Source organism: Heloderma suspectum, chromosome 1, assembly GCF_057233095.1.
Source record: "Heloderma suspectum isolate Gila_16-S chromosome 1, 16-S_ref, whole genome shotgun sequence".
Taxonomy (NCBI): Eukaryota; Metazoa; Chordata; class Lepidosauria; order Squamata; family Helodermatidae; genus Heloderma; species Heloderma suspectum.
In genome coordinates, this window is record NC_139458.1 from 374,524,831 (window position 1) to 374,538,479 (window position 13,649).

At 42.0% G+C, this 13,649-nt stretch overlaps 1 protein-coding gene across 3 annotated transcripts in view; it reads left to right on the forward strand.

Moving 5' to 3' along the window:
• The first annotated feature begins 277 nt into the window (after window positions 1–277).
• The window catches only part of CEBPZ (CCAAT enhancer binding protein zeta), a 30,883-nt gene continuing 17,511 nt past the window's right edge, over window positions 278–13,649 (forward strand). For all 3 annotated transcript variants that reach the window (XR_014786811.1, XM_084828267.1, XM_084828269.1), the window contains exons 1-8: window positions 278–402; window positions 1,916–3,453; window positions 4,472–4,703; window positions 5,523–5,688; window positions 6,454–6,542; window positions 8,191–8,244; window positions 8,829–8,931; window positions 9,034–9,102. Coding sequence is in view for 2 of the 3 variants with exons in the window: in XM_084828267.1 (XP_084684393.1) it covers window positions 286–402; window positions 1,916–3,453; window positions 4,472–4,703; window positions 5,523–5,688; window positions 6,454–6,542; window positions 8,191–8,244; window positions 8,829–8,931; window positions 9,034–9,102 (2,368 nt within the window). In the remaining variant the exon portion in view is untranslated. The remainder of the gene's footprint in view (window positions 403–1,915; window positions 3,454–4,471; window positions 4,704–5,522; window positions 5,689–6,453; window positions 6,543–8,190; window positions 8,245–8,828; window positions 8,932–9,033; window positions 9,103–13,649) is intronic.

The following is a 13,649-nucleotide window of genomic DNA, read 5'->3' on the forward strand; positions in this document are numbered from 1 at the left end:
CGTTGACCTTTCTTCACCTCGTCCACCGGCTGCTCCTGGCAGCTGAATAGAACAGCTTTTCTGAAAATGCGCCAACCGGAGCCACGTTCTAGGCCGCGCCTATACGACGTGCTGTCTATTGATATACATAGAAACGAGCAGGCCTGCTTCCCCGTATTTGTTTCCTTAGACAGCGACGTTTACTTCATACGTTCGTTTACCTTGCAGGACCTGTCCTTCGAACGGTTGTCGTCATCGTCGCTACCCGGAAGCTACAGTAACGCATGCGTGGCTTGACGGGGGAAGATGGCGGAGCTGAGGAAGCTGAATCGCAAAGAATTTGACGAGATGGATGGCGAGGGGGAGGACGACGATGGGAGCGGCTTTACGCTGCAGGAGGTGCTGCGGCTCGGCGGGACCAAAGTAAGAGAGAGAGTCCCTGAGGCGGCAAGGAGAGGCGCCCGTGCGGACCTCTTTGCGTGCGCGCACGTGGTGGGGAGAGGGCTGAGAGCTTTGCGGGCCTCGTCTTAGCCTTGACGTTTTTGGGGGGCAGAGCTCTTGTGCCTTGCAAGGCAGACGTTTAACTGGCCTGGCGGAGATTCTTCAGAAGGGCATATCCGTCCTGGGAACGGATTCAGCTGTTGAATATTTGCCCGGCGTGCAGCTGTTTTTAGCCTAAAGTTTTAGCCTATGCTGAAAAAGTGGAAGTTGTGGGGCAGCCTTCACCAACCCAGTGCCCTCCAGATGTGTTGGGCCGCAACTCCCATCATCACAGTCAGCACAGCCAGTGGCTATGATAGCTGGAGATGATGGGAAATGTCATCCAACATGTCTGGAGGGCGTCAGGTTGTGGAAAGCTGCGCTAGAGATAGCAGACAGCCCTAGTGTCTGTAACTTTTGGGTGTTCTATGGGCAGTGGGTATTTTTCATTTTCAAACTTCTCTCACGTACTGGCTTTGTACAAAGAACCTTCCAATCATGGATTTGTTGTAGGATAAACTTGCCCTTAGTCCACAAAAAAACAACTTCAATGGCTTCTAAAGGGCGTTAGACAAATTCTAAGGATAAAGGAGGATAAAGCTATCAATGGCTACTAGTCATGATGGCTACACATTATCTCCAGTATCCAGTGTGGTATACCTCTGTATGCCAGTTGCTGAGGAACATGAACGGTAGGGTGCTACTGCACTCGTGTCCTATTTGTGGGCTTTCCACAGGCAGCTGGTTGGCCACTGCATGAACAGATTGTTGGACGAGATAGGTCTTTGGACTGATTCAGCAGGGCTCTTCTTATGTTCTTATGCATTTGCCAGTTCCATCAGCGTTTCAGCACTTTGTGGGCAAGTGGATACCACTTTGAATGTAAGCAGGATATTGCTTACATTGAAGGATATTTCAGAGTGCCAAGTTAGAAACAGCGATAGATAATGACATATCATGAAGGACTGAAACATAATGACAGCGTTGGTTGTAGACTACAGAACTTGGAGTAAATGACCCACTTTCATTCATCTTTCTTGTGGCCATCCAAGAAGCATCTGGTTGGCCACTGTGGAAAACAGGATACAGATGGATCTTTGGCCTGATCCAGCAGGACTTTTCTTATATTCCTGTGGTCCATCAATGTAACCTGCTTCCCCTGGTACTCTTGTGATTCCATTTTTGGCTATAACACTTATTGAGATACCAGCTGAATGTGGAAGCAAAGTATTTCCTTTTTGACAGATTTATTAAGGATGCATATTAAAATGCAGAGAAGCTTATTTACTGTTCATTTACTCTGACTTTAGAAACTTGCTAAGTTTCTTGTGATTCTGGATGCATATGTGGTAAACCTATGTGTGCTTTGGCTGTTTATCACTGATGTACTGTCAAATGATTCTTTTATATTCTGTAAACACATTAATGAGACACATAATTGTTTTGTTTTACATAGCAAGATTATATCATGCTTGCTGCTTTGGATGAGACAGAAGAACTTGTAGATGGTGGCAAAAAAGGAGCAATTGATGATCTAAACCAAGGAGAACTGGAGGCATTTGTAAATTCGCTAGGTGTGAGCCAATATTCAAAGAAATTCCTGGTGGCAGAAGAAAAAGAAGAGGGAGCAGCAGTGGAAAGGGCAGGAAAGCCTCCCACAAAAGAAAAAGTTAACCAAAAGGAAGTAAGCATAGCTACAGTAGGAAAAAAAGAAAAAGTGAAAAGAAGTAAAGAAAACATACAGTCAAGTAATGCCAAAGACAGTAAGAAAAAACCAGCTCCTGGTAGTAATGAGAACAGTGCTTTGCTGCTGGGAACAAAGAAAGCAAAGGAAGAAGAAGCGTTTCAGTTTCATGAGCGGCAGGTGCTGCTGATAAAACCAGGGGGCAAATGGTATGATCTGGAGTATACAAGTGAATTTTCTACTGAGCCCCCAAATCAGTCTCTTGTATCAAAGTATAAGACCTTGGCCCAAAAGCTGTACCAACAGGAGGCAGACCTCTACAAGAACAAGACAAATCTGCGGAAAGGATCATCATCGGCTTGGATGAAAACTGTTGTGTCATCAGGTACTCTAGCTGACAGAATGGCTGCTATGACCCTTCTTATCCAAGATGCCGCTGTCCATTCACTTCCATTTATAGAGACCCTGGTAAATCTCATCAAAAAGAAAGGCAGCAGAAGACAGAGCTTAATGGCCTTGGATACTTTCAAGGAGCTTCTCATAACACATCTTTTACCAGACAGTCGAAAGCTGCACACTTTCTCTCAACATCCTTTTGACACTTTGGAGAAGCTTTCAAGTGGCAACAGGGACTCAAGGGACAGGCGCCTGATACTGTGGTATTTTGAGCATCAGCTGAAGCACTGGATGGCTGAATTTGTGCAAGTGCTAGAATCACTGACTCATGATCCACTTGTGGCAACGAAGGCTCGTGCACTTGCTGTTGCTCATGAACTTCTGTGTAATAAAGTAGAGCAAGAGAAAGCTTTTCTTGTGCAGTTGGTAAATAAACTGGGAGATCCTCAAAACAAAGTTGCCACCAAAGCATCTTATCTCCTAGAGACTTTGCTTCATAAGCACCCCAACATGAAAGGTGTGGTGTGCAATGAAGTGGAGAGGCTTCTCTACAGATCAAACATTAGCCCCAAAGCACAGTATTATGCCATTTGCTTTTTGAATCAGATAGTTCTTAGCCATGAGGAGAGTGAGCTGGCTAACAAACTCATAACACTTTATTTTTGCTTTTTTCGCTCTTGCATCAAGAAAAAAGATGTTGAGTCCAAAATGCTTAGTGCTCTATTGACAGGGGTGAACAGAGCTTATCCCTATGCTCAGGCTAGTGATGAAAAAATAAAAGAGCAAATGGATACTTTGTTTAAGGTTTTGCACCTAGTGAACTTCAGCACTAGCATCCAGGCATTGATGTTGCTGTTCCAAGTGATGGACTCCAGTCAGACTGTGTCTGACCGATATTACACAGCCTTGTACAAGTAAGCATTACATACATTTTGATGAATCAATCAGATATTTTCTGGAGTTGTAATTATTTACTCACCAATTTTTTTTGATGGTGTATACATATTTACATTGCAAATATACAGTAATAGCATGGAAACAGTACTTCCATCAACCAGCAATAACTGCCATATCTATGTTTGGCAACTGATACATAAACTGTTTTGTTTAAAAACTTATGGCTGTGTAAACTAGTTAGTCTTTAAGGCAAGGTAGATTAGGATCTACTTGTAGATCTCTGGGTTATTTGAAGTAGATCAGCAAGGATTTCTGACATTCAATTGTTTAGCAACAGCAACAAAATTACCCCCTTTCCCAAATTATACTGCTGAAATGAAGAAAGCTGCAGGGTGTGGTAACTAGGAGTGGATTTTTATGTGGAAGGACTGTGACCTCAGTTCAGTTCTGGCACTCAGAACTTCTCAGTGTCAGAATTTAAGTGTATCTCTTTTGCACCAAGCTGTGGTTGGTAGATCTTAGGGTACAAGTAATAAACAAAGTAGATTCCACCAGCTCAAAGTCTACCTTCCCTTGCTTTAAGGTGCCTGAATCTTTTTTCTTTTCTTTTTTACTCTTCTGGAATTCTCTTGATTATCCTTGGATGAAGAAGGGTTGAGCCAAAAGCCCTCAGTTGTACCAAAGCTTTTCTTTTTCCTGTCTCTCAACTCATTCCAGCTTTTAATTCATATAAATAAGCTAAAGGTTAAACTGAATACAGGGGTTATTCACTCAGGCTTGTTGGTTGTGTAAACAAGCCTTTTAAATACAGTGCAGTTATATTTAATCAAATGTCAATAATTCTGGATTTTATCCATTTAGCACAGCTGTCCATTTCAAACTAGGTTGGGTAAAAATATGAAGTGTGTCAATAGCAGTAAGTGAGTTGAGAATAGGATGTAACTCATACTTTGGTTTATGGTTCAAATTCAGTTGAATAATTTCATTGCATTATTTATAAACAGTGGTTAATATGGAAAATGTTATTTTTTGCAGGAAGTTGCTGGACCCAGGGTTAGCATTATGTGCCAAACAGTCTATGTTCCTCAACCTTGTCTACAAATCTTTGAAGGCTGATATAGTACTGCGTCGGGTGAAAGCTTTTGTGAAGCGATTGCTTCAAGTCACCTGCGGACAAATGCCACCATTCACATGTGGAGCCCTGTACCTTGTGTCTGAACTTCTGAAAATAAAACCAGGGTTAAGGGTTCAGCTACAGGATCATGTGGTACGATGTCCTTGCTTTTCTTCCTCTGTCTTTGTAGTACTTTGTGATTTTTAATTTTATTTTGTGCTATTTTATTATTTTATTGTGATTTATATGTCATGATTTTAACTTACCTGTATATCATCCAGAGAACTTTAGTTATCGAATAGTCTAAAAGTGTAAAAAATAAGTGCTAGTTGTTGACCTCAGTTAAAAAAAAAAGCTGAAGTTGCTTTTCAGTCTGTTCTGCTTTGGAAAATATTGTTTCCATGAGATGAATGGCTTAGATTTGTTTAAGAACTATGCAATAAGGGCATAACCCTGTGGTCCCTGGAGAGCATCCCAGGGACCACAGGAGGTTTTGAATTCGCCCTCCTGAAGCTGTAAACATGGCTATGACTTTGGGAGGGGGACTTCAAGATCTGATCCCTCCCTCTCCCTTTTGCAGCCACCATGGAAAGAACTGTGGCTCCTACTTTCCAAGCTCGCAAAAGTGGCCTCGGCTAACCTCATAGAGGTTAAAAAGGGGGCGTGCCTGTGGATGAGGGGAGGGAGAAGCTGGGATACACAAAATCCTATGGTCCCTCCAAGCTTTCCCCCGCCCCCGGCAGCATGACTACTCTAGATGGGCTCAGAGGCCCATATAGTGAAAAAAGAAAAATAGGAGGACAGAGAGGTGAAAAATGCCTCTGTCGCTCCTCCCAGTCTGCCAGCTGGAACCTGGCAGGGCATAGGATATTTGGAAGCCTCCATCTAGCAAGCAGGAAACTGATAGCACTGTGTATGATTGCCACACTGGTTTTATGGTTCTTCTGTGTTTAAAACTGATTAATTTTCTAGGAATCTGATGATGAGGAACATTTTCATGACCATGAAGAAACTGGAGAAGAGGAGGAAAGCCTTGTAGATGTTGATAAAGACATCAAAAGTAAAAGAATGGGAGAGTCTGTGAAACCTCATGACCCAGTTTCAGGAGCATCATGGATACATCACCAGAATCTAACAGGTAAAAATATTAGAAAAACTGGGCGCTTAGTCTGTTAAATGCTGAATGGAATGGCTTGAGTTCCTAGCAGAATGTTTTAAAATCTGCAAACTTTAATTTGAGGGACGATGCTCAGGAGCGACTTCACTTTTCCAACACCTGTTTACGTGTGGGAGATTTAAGGAGCCAGAGAGAGGGTATGGGTTTGGGTATGCCATCAGTAGATAAGAGATAATTGTGGCTGCTGCCGTGCACTTCTTAATTGGTCTTCCTGTCCCTCTTATTTCCATTCTGGTAGGTAAAAAGTAAAATTATATCTCTCATTCAGTCTCCCAACCATCCTTTGAGTTGCTGTTACTTCCATTTTACAGAGTGGGAACTGAATCCATGAGATATTGATTCGGGTCACATGAGTAATTCTCCCACATCTGTTCAGCACTGATATTTCCTTGGTCTCTGGTTCCTTCTCCGTTTTAGACATCTGGCAGCCTTATGGAATTAACAGGGTATTCCCTTTTCTACTGTTATAGCACCAGATGCCACCCCGTACTAGTAGGAGTCGTTTGGCCTGCCTTGCCACTCTTCACTGGTTTTTGCTATCTAAACTACATGGAATTGAGGACCAGGTTTTTATGAAACTGGATTAGAGCACATAGATTTTGTTGTACCTTGTGGTGTTTACTGCAGAACAGGCCTCTGTCCTGTCCTATTAAATAATTGGGTGTTTCCATTTTAAATATGTACATTGCTTGTGTTTGAAGGCATAAAATGCCTTTTCTTTTTCAGGTGGCAAGAATATGGGTGGTTATGACCCATTACATCGAAATCCTTTATACTGTGGAGCTGATAGAACAAGTTTTTGGGAACTAAAGAAGGTACTGTTGTTCAGGTTTTCATGGACTTAGAATTCACGAGGAATTAAGATGTGGCTTTAATTAGATGGAACCTAGACTTTTGCAAAAACTTCATGGTGTCATTTCATTGTCTACCATTTAAGCCTTAAAATGAAGTGGACCCTCTAAGGGGACTTGAGCTCTGGTCAGAGGCTCAATGGCTCTTGCCATTTTTATTAGGGATTTACAACTGGTCTGAGATTTCCACACCAAAATGGTGAGCTTCTTGTAGCTTCAAAGCACAATTATTTTCAGTGGAGTTATGACTCGGCACAGTTTATGACCGTGTTTATTCTGGGCAAGCAGAGTATATGTAGATTCTGTTCCAGCTTTGCGGGCATTAGCCAGATATATTACACCACTGATTGTTGATATGTAGGGGAAACTCATCCTGTGAAAAATTTCTCCATGTTCACTGTAGAGCAAATGGTACATAATGTGTGGCCAGTTCTACTACAATTTTATTGAAAACAATGGAGTTTTTTCTTTTTCTTCTTCTGAGGTTTAGAGGGGGTCATAGTTCCATGTAAGAGAAAAATACCCAGATCTGACATGTAAAAGTAGACGAAGGGATGACCTATATGTTACAGCCCACACATGGAGCTGCTGAAAAGAGCTTTTGTGTGGCATGTTCTCATAAGAACATAAGAAGAGCCCTGCTGCATCAGACCAAAGGCCTATCCAGTTCAGCATCATATTTCTCCCAGTGGTCAACCAGATACCATAAGAAGTCCACAAGCACAACATGAGGGCACCCCCCCCCCCCTGCTGTTGTTTCCCAGAAAATGGTATTCAGAGACATTTTGCCTCCTGGATGTAGCATATAGCCATGACTAGTAGCCATTGATAGTCTTATCCTCAACAATTTGTCTGATTCTCTTTAAAGCCATCCAAGTTGGTGGCCATCATTACAGCTTGTGGTAGTGAATTCCATAGGTGAGCGATGTGCTCTGTGAAGGAATACTTCCTTGTCTGTCCTGAACCTCTCACCGCTCAGTTTCCCTTGGATTCTAGTACTATGAGAGGAGAAAAAAGCTTCCATACATCGTTCATAGTTTTATACATCTCTATAACGACCCCCCTCTCCTTTTTTCTAAACTAAATAGTCCCAAATGTTGCAACCTTTCTGCATAGGGAAGTTGTTCCAGCCACCTAATCATATTGGTTGCCCTTTTCTGCATATCATTTGGATCCTCTGCAGTGCATGCTGGTGCTGGCATGGATACTGTGATGTGGCAGATCCATGCAGTGAGTGGCACTACTTGTTACATCTCTTGTGTGGAGAAGCTCCCAAGCTGTTTTCAGCAGCCTCCATGCAAGGCATTGAAATGTGTACATTGGCCCCCTGTTTCCTGGCTTCAAAGCTACTTGGGTCATATAGTAATAACTAGAGCAGTTTCAGACCTTTTTAGGTTAAGATTTTATTGAATCTGTTAATGGTATGCCCCAAAACTGTGTTACAATTTTTTACATTTTATAATTTAATTTCTTCCATCTTGATGGAAAGAACACCTTGTATGCTTAAATAAACATTGACATAAAACTCAAAGATCTTACAACACCTCTGAGAGATTTTATATTAAGCAGTATATAAGTATTATGAATAAATAAATAAATCTTGCTTTTCCAGCTTTCAGAACACTTTCATCCATCGGTGGCCCTTTTTGCAAAAACTATCCTAGAGGTTAGTTGAATTTCTTCATTTTTTTCATTAAGTTGGGTGTCATCTTTTATGTCCCTTCACACATGCATGGCAATTGGGATTGCATGTGTGCAGCTTGGCTTTCCCTGCCCCTTTCCAGACACACAGAGAAAAGTGGATGGTGGCACCATACTGAATTGTAGATGTGTTTCCTGGGGAACCAGTCTGGCCTAGGGTTGCCATCTCACTTCCTAGGCACAGCCCTTTAAATCTCCCACTAAAGTGGGAGACAAGGTAGCTGTATTTCTGCATGTTTCCTCTACAGTCCTGTTATCTGTCCCCTTCCTCATCTGTTGTGTGGCACACCTGAAGTCCTACTGACAGGGTAGGAAGAGCTGCTTTGTCTCTGCTTTAAGAGACCTGAAGAGCTGTGTCTGGTCCAGATTACACAGTGGCAACCTAGTTTAGCAAATTTCACCTTTTCCTTCTCTCTCAGAACTTCCAGACCACCATCTTGTATCAGTTCTTCCTGTGGTTAGTTGAATTTAAACATGCTGCTCTTCTGCCACTTCCACCTATGTATTTGTTGATGCAAACTGACGCTGTGAATTTTGACTTTGTTTCAGGGCAATTACATTCAATACTCAGGTGACCCTCTACAAGATTTCACACTAATGAGATTCTTGGATCGTTTTGTTTACAGAAATCCCAAAGTTCATAAGGGCAAAGGTATGAAGCCTATCAACTTTTGTTAAGGGTAGCAGATTGGTTAGGATAAGTTAACCTTAGTGACAATTCGTTTTGAATGACCTCTTGACTTTTCTTGCGCAGAGAACACCAGCAGTGTGGTAATGCAACCAAAGAAGAAACAGTCAATGAGTGATATGCGAAATCTTGCGGGTAAGTAAGGACATTTCAATCCAAAGGTTGTAGTTGGTGGTACCCTAATAATCAATACAACACAGTGTTATAACTTCCATCCATTTCAGTAGAAGATATCGGCCATTATATCCAATGATGACATTCTATTCAGTGGGCAGTATTCTATTTGACACTAGTGCTAAACGTTAATAACATTGCACTAGCATAAGCAACCTCCAGCACAAGCCAATTTCTCGAGTAAACCCATTCCACCAGCAAACGCTATTGGCAGCGCACTAGAGGTTGCTTATGCTAGCACAACGTAATTTATACTAGCACTAGTGTCAAATAGAATACTGCCCAAAGAAGACTCTTTGATCTAATGGAGGCTGCTGTGAACGAAAGGGGGTGTGTTCTCTCCAATTCCTTCATGTCACTGTCCACACTGTTCTGGAAATTCCCCCAATTCTCCAGAGCAAATTTGGGGGTGGGTGGGACTCAGAGCGCAAACAGAATCTGGGGAAAGGCAGGCGGTAAGTAACACTAAATTTTTAACACCTCAACTTATCCCTGCTTAAAATACGCTGCCTCTGTTATTTCAGCAGGCAGTTGGGTGGGTAGGCAAGGGTTACAAGCTGCCTTCTTACACTGCATCTGGAAAATTATCATCAATCCTTCAATAGCAGATTGTTCAGAATTTTTCTGGTTTTGTACTTAGGTGACTGATTTTAATCTTATTAAATATTTTGACACTGAAGGATGAATTAAAATAGCCTTCTCAGAAGGAAACCCAGCTCCTCTTTAAAAAAGAGGGACATAATAAGATATATAGATAATAGTTAAATTCTCAGAACTGGGATTCAAATGAATAGGTAAGAGTTAACTCCTTAACAAAAATCCTTAGTCATGATAACACCAATAAAGCTGTGGTGTAAACACAATAGTGATTTTGTAGGACCTCTCAACTTCCTATTGTAATCCATGTTCCCAAGATATCATATAACTACATTTCTTCTGCCTACATGATGAAGCCAGAAAAATTACTTAAACTTACTTGAAAGGATTATATAATGGATTTACTTGTTCTGATACTACCTATTGGAGGGTAGTTTATTGGATAAAATTTCTAATTGGCCACTATTTTGGGGATTAGAAAACCTCATTTAGCTATTATGTTGGCAATATGTCTTTCTAGTTCAGAAAATCTGGTTATCTTTTGTCTAACTCCAATCTGCTGTATTAAGTAGTGACAGGAGTTCAGGTGGGGATCTTGTTTTTTCTCCCAGTAGTCTCAGTATACAATTATGGAAGCCAATGCCCTTGTGATAACAGCCGTGTCTGTAACCTCACCACATACTGTTCAGGCAAACTGATGACATTTTGGTTCAAACGAGATTAGAAAGTTGGACTTACTGTGTTATTTGACACTGTGTTATTTGAAAGTTAGATTTTTTTCTAGCAAAGCCCTATGCTGAAGTCAAGGTCTTTTGCTGAGAAGTTCCTCCTCTCTGGGCAGGACTTAAGCTCTTTCCCTTTGGGCCTGCCTTAGGAAGAGAGGAGTTAACTCTTTGCTGACCGCGCCAGTCTCCACTCGCTGATCAATAATGTTTTTACTTTCATTGATTTGACTGGCCCTCCTACAGTAGCATTGAGATAACTGATTTTTCTGTAGATGAGGAAACTAAATTTTAACTTCAGAAATTAAGCCTTTCCCTGTTTGCTTTGAACCAAATGACTCTTTTGCTTTCTTTTCAATGGATTCAAATTAATTCCTGCCTTCCTTGGATGTAAGATATCACTTCTTTAAAGGGACTTTGTGTGCCTTTTGTCAGCATAAATGAACTAGGCACAACTGGAGCTGACTTGTGGGTGGAGGATCCTGATCATGGATCTCATGCATTAGCACAACCATTGAAGGAGAGGGGTATGAATTGGATTGGGAGCAGTGTGGGCAGGGTTAACCCTTTCCCTCATGCCTTTTTCCCCAGTTAAAATCCCCTCCACCCCCAGCTCATAGTTGCCTTGTGTGGGAAATGTGCAGGTACCATATAAGTATATGTTTTTCCCCAGGGGACAAATAGCAGCTTCTGAGATGATGGTTGTTAAAATGCTGCAGGGTCCCAGGTCAATTCTCCTTCCCTCCCGGCAGCTGCTCTTCAGTGAACAAAACAAACAGGCCGTCCATTATCTGGATCACACAAGTCACCTCCACTTGTGCCCTCAGTCACTGTCCACTTACCTTGATTGTTCTGTGAACTACCAAGATAAGACATCCCATTAGATTTTCTGCCGTATATGGGAAGTTACGTTTTTGATCTACGCAGTAACTGAATTTTAGCTCTTGAGGAAATTAATTTTACTACTCACCTGACCATGAGAATCAGGTCAGCATTAGCTCAGAAAACATATGATTTCTGAAGCCACCTGCCTCTCTCAGTTGTGGGCTTCCTTTTAAAAAGAATGACTTGAGAGGGTTCCACCTTTAAAGGTGGCCTAGAACTAATTTTGTAGATAAGTTTAAAATATGCGTAGGGGAGGGGAGAAGCAGTGTATTTTTCTTGAAACTAGCTTCTTCAAGATACAACTTGGGGATTTAAAAGTAAGAAATTACACTGATAGATCTGAATTCTGGAACTATTCTGCAAGTATGTATCTTCTTGCAATATCTGTTTGCTAAATGTCAAGTTAATGTGCCTATGCTTTGTTTTTAGCTTTATTTTTAATAACTGTGCCTGTAAATTGGTGCTTTGTCTTTTCATTACTTTCCTTGCTTCCAGTTGCTGCTTGTTTTGTATATTTTATCTTTAAATGGGTTTAGGTCAGGAATAGGCAACATGGTGCCCATGGGCACCAATGCACCCCTAGGCACCTTTTTTTGGTGCCCACCAAGGTGCTGTACCCCCTCCCACTTTAATTTAAAAAAAAACCCAAAACTAACATTTTTTTACTGGCATCTGTGATTGCTGTGAAATAGGTATCAGTTGATGCTGACAACTGTGTTTTTATTTTATTTATTTAAAACATTTCTTGGCTACCTTTCGGAGCACAATTCTTCCCAAGGCAGCTTACAGCACTAAAATACATAAAAACAGTTAAAATATTTAAAGTGATAAAACATAAAAACGATAAAAACAACAATAAAAGCCAAGAATAAAACCAGCAACAACAATAACAGCAGTAACAGCAGCAACAGCAGTCATCTCAAGAGAAGGCCACGGTAAAATAATATGTTTTTAAGGTCTTAATATGTTTTTAAGGCTCTTCTTAAAAGCCTGCAATGACGGAGCATGGCTGATGTCCAATGGCAACTTGTTCCACAGGTGTGGGGCCACTGCAGAGAAGGCCCTCTCATGTGTGATCACCCACCTGACTGCTCTCACAGGTGGGCAAATGAGAAAGGCCTCTCTTTCTGATCTTAAAGTGTGGGCAGGCTGATATGGGTGAAGGTGGTCTTTCAAATAACTTGGTCCCAAACAATTTAAAGCTTTAAAGGTGAAAACTAGCACTTTGAATTGTGCTCAGAAACACACAGGTAACCAGTGCAGCTGTCACAGTATAGGCATTATGTGATCGAATCGCCTCACCCCCACCAATACTCGGGCGGCCGCATTCTGCATGAGCTGGAGTTTCTGAACTGTCTTCAAAGGCAGCCCTGCATATAGCGCATTACAGTAGTCCACTAGCCTGGATATTACTAGTGTGTGGATAACTGAGGCAAGGTCCATCCTCTCCAGATAGGGCTACAGCTAGTGTACCCGCCTAAGCTGGTAAAAAGCACTCCTGGACACTGCAGCCACCTGGGCTTCCCCAGTTAGCTCAGCATCCAGGAGGACTCCCAGCCTGTGTACTTGGTGTTTTAGGGGGAGTGCAACCCCATCTAAGATCAGTTGTAAACCTCCATCCAAAGTAATTGCTTTCCCAACCCACAGTATCTCTGCCTTGTCTGGCTTTAGTTTCAGCTTGTTCACCCTCATGCATCCCAAAACAGCTTCCAGAGTTATTTAGTATTTTGGGGCTCAGTCTTCACTTCTGCTGTGTACTCAGTGTTTGGAGCAGGTTTCTTGTCCTTTGCCCTGCCTCCCATGAGAGCCATTTTGTGATGGTGTCCAGGACAGTTTCTCAAATTGCCAAATGTGCCCACTGTCCAAAAAGGTTGCTTACCCCTCCTTTAGATTCGCACTTCCCCTTAAGCTTTACAGTACTGCTAGAAGCACTATGAAGATGCGCTATATTTCTGTTTGGGCTTCTTTCCTATTCTAATCAGAAGAGCTTTTACTAGCTTCTTAAGTTTAAAGGGGTTTATAGAATCATAGAATAGTAGGGTTGGAAGGGGCCTACAAGGCCATCGAGCCCAACCCCCTACTCAATGTAGGAATCCAAGTCAGAGCATCCCTGACAGATGGCTGTCCAGCCTCGTCTTGAATGCCTCTAGTGTGGGAGAGCCCACCACCTCCCTAGGTAATTGGTTCCATTGTCGTATTGCTCTAACAGTCAGGATGTTTTTCCTGATGTTCAGCTGGAATCTGGCTTCCTGTCACTTGAGCCCATTATTCCGTGTCCTGCACTCTGGGATGATCGAGAAGAGA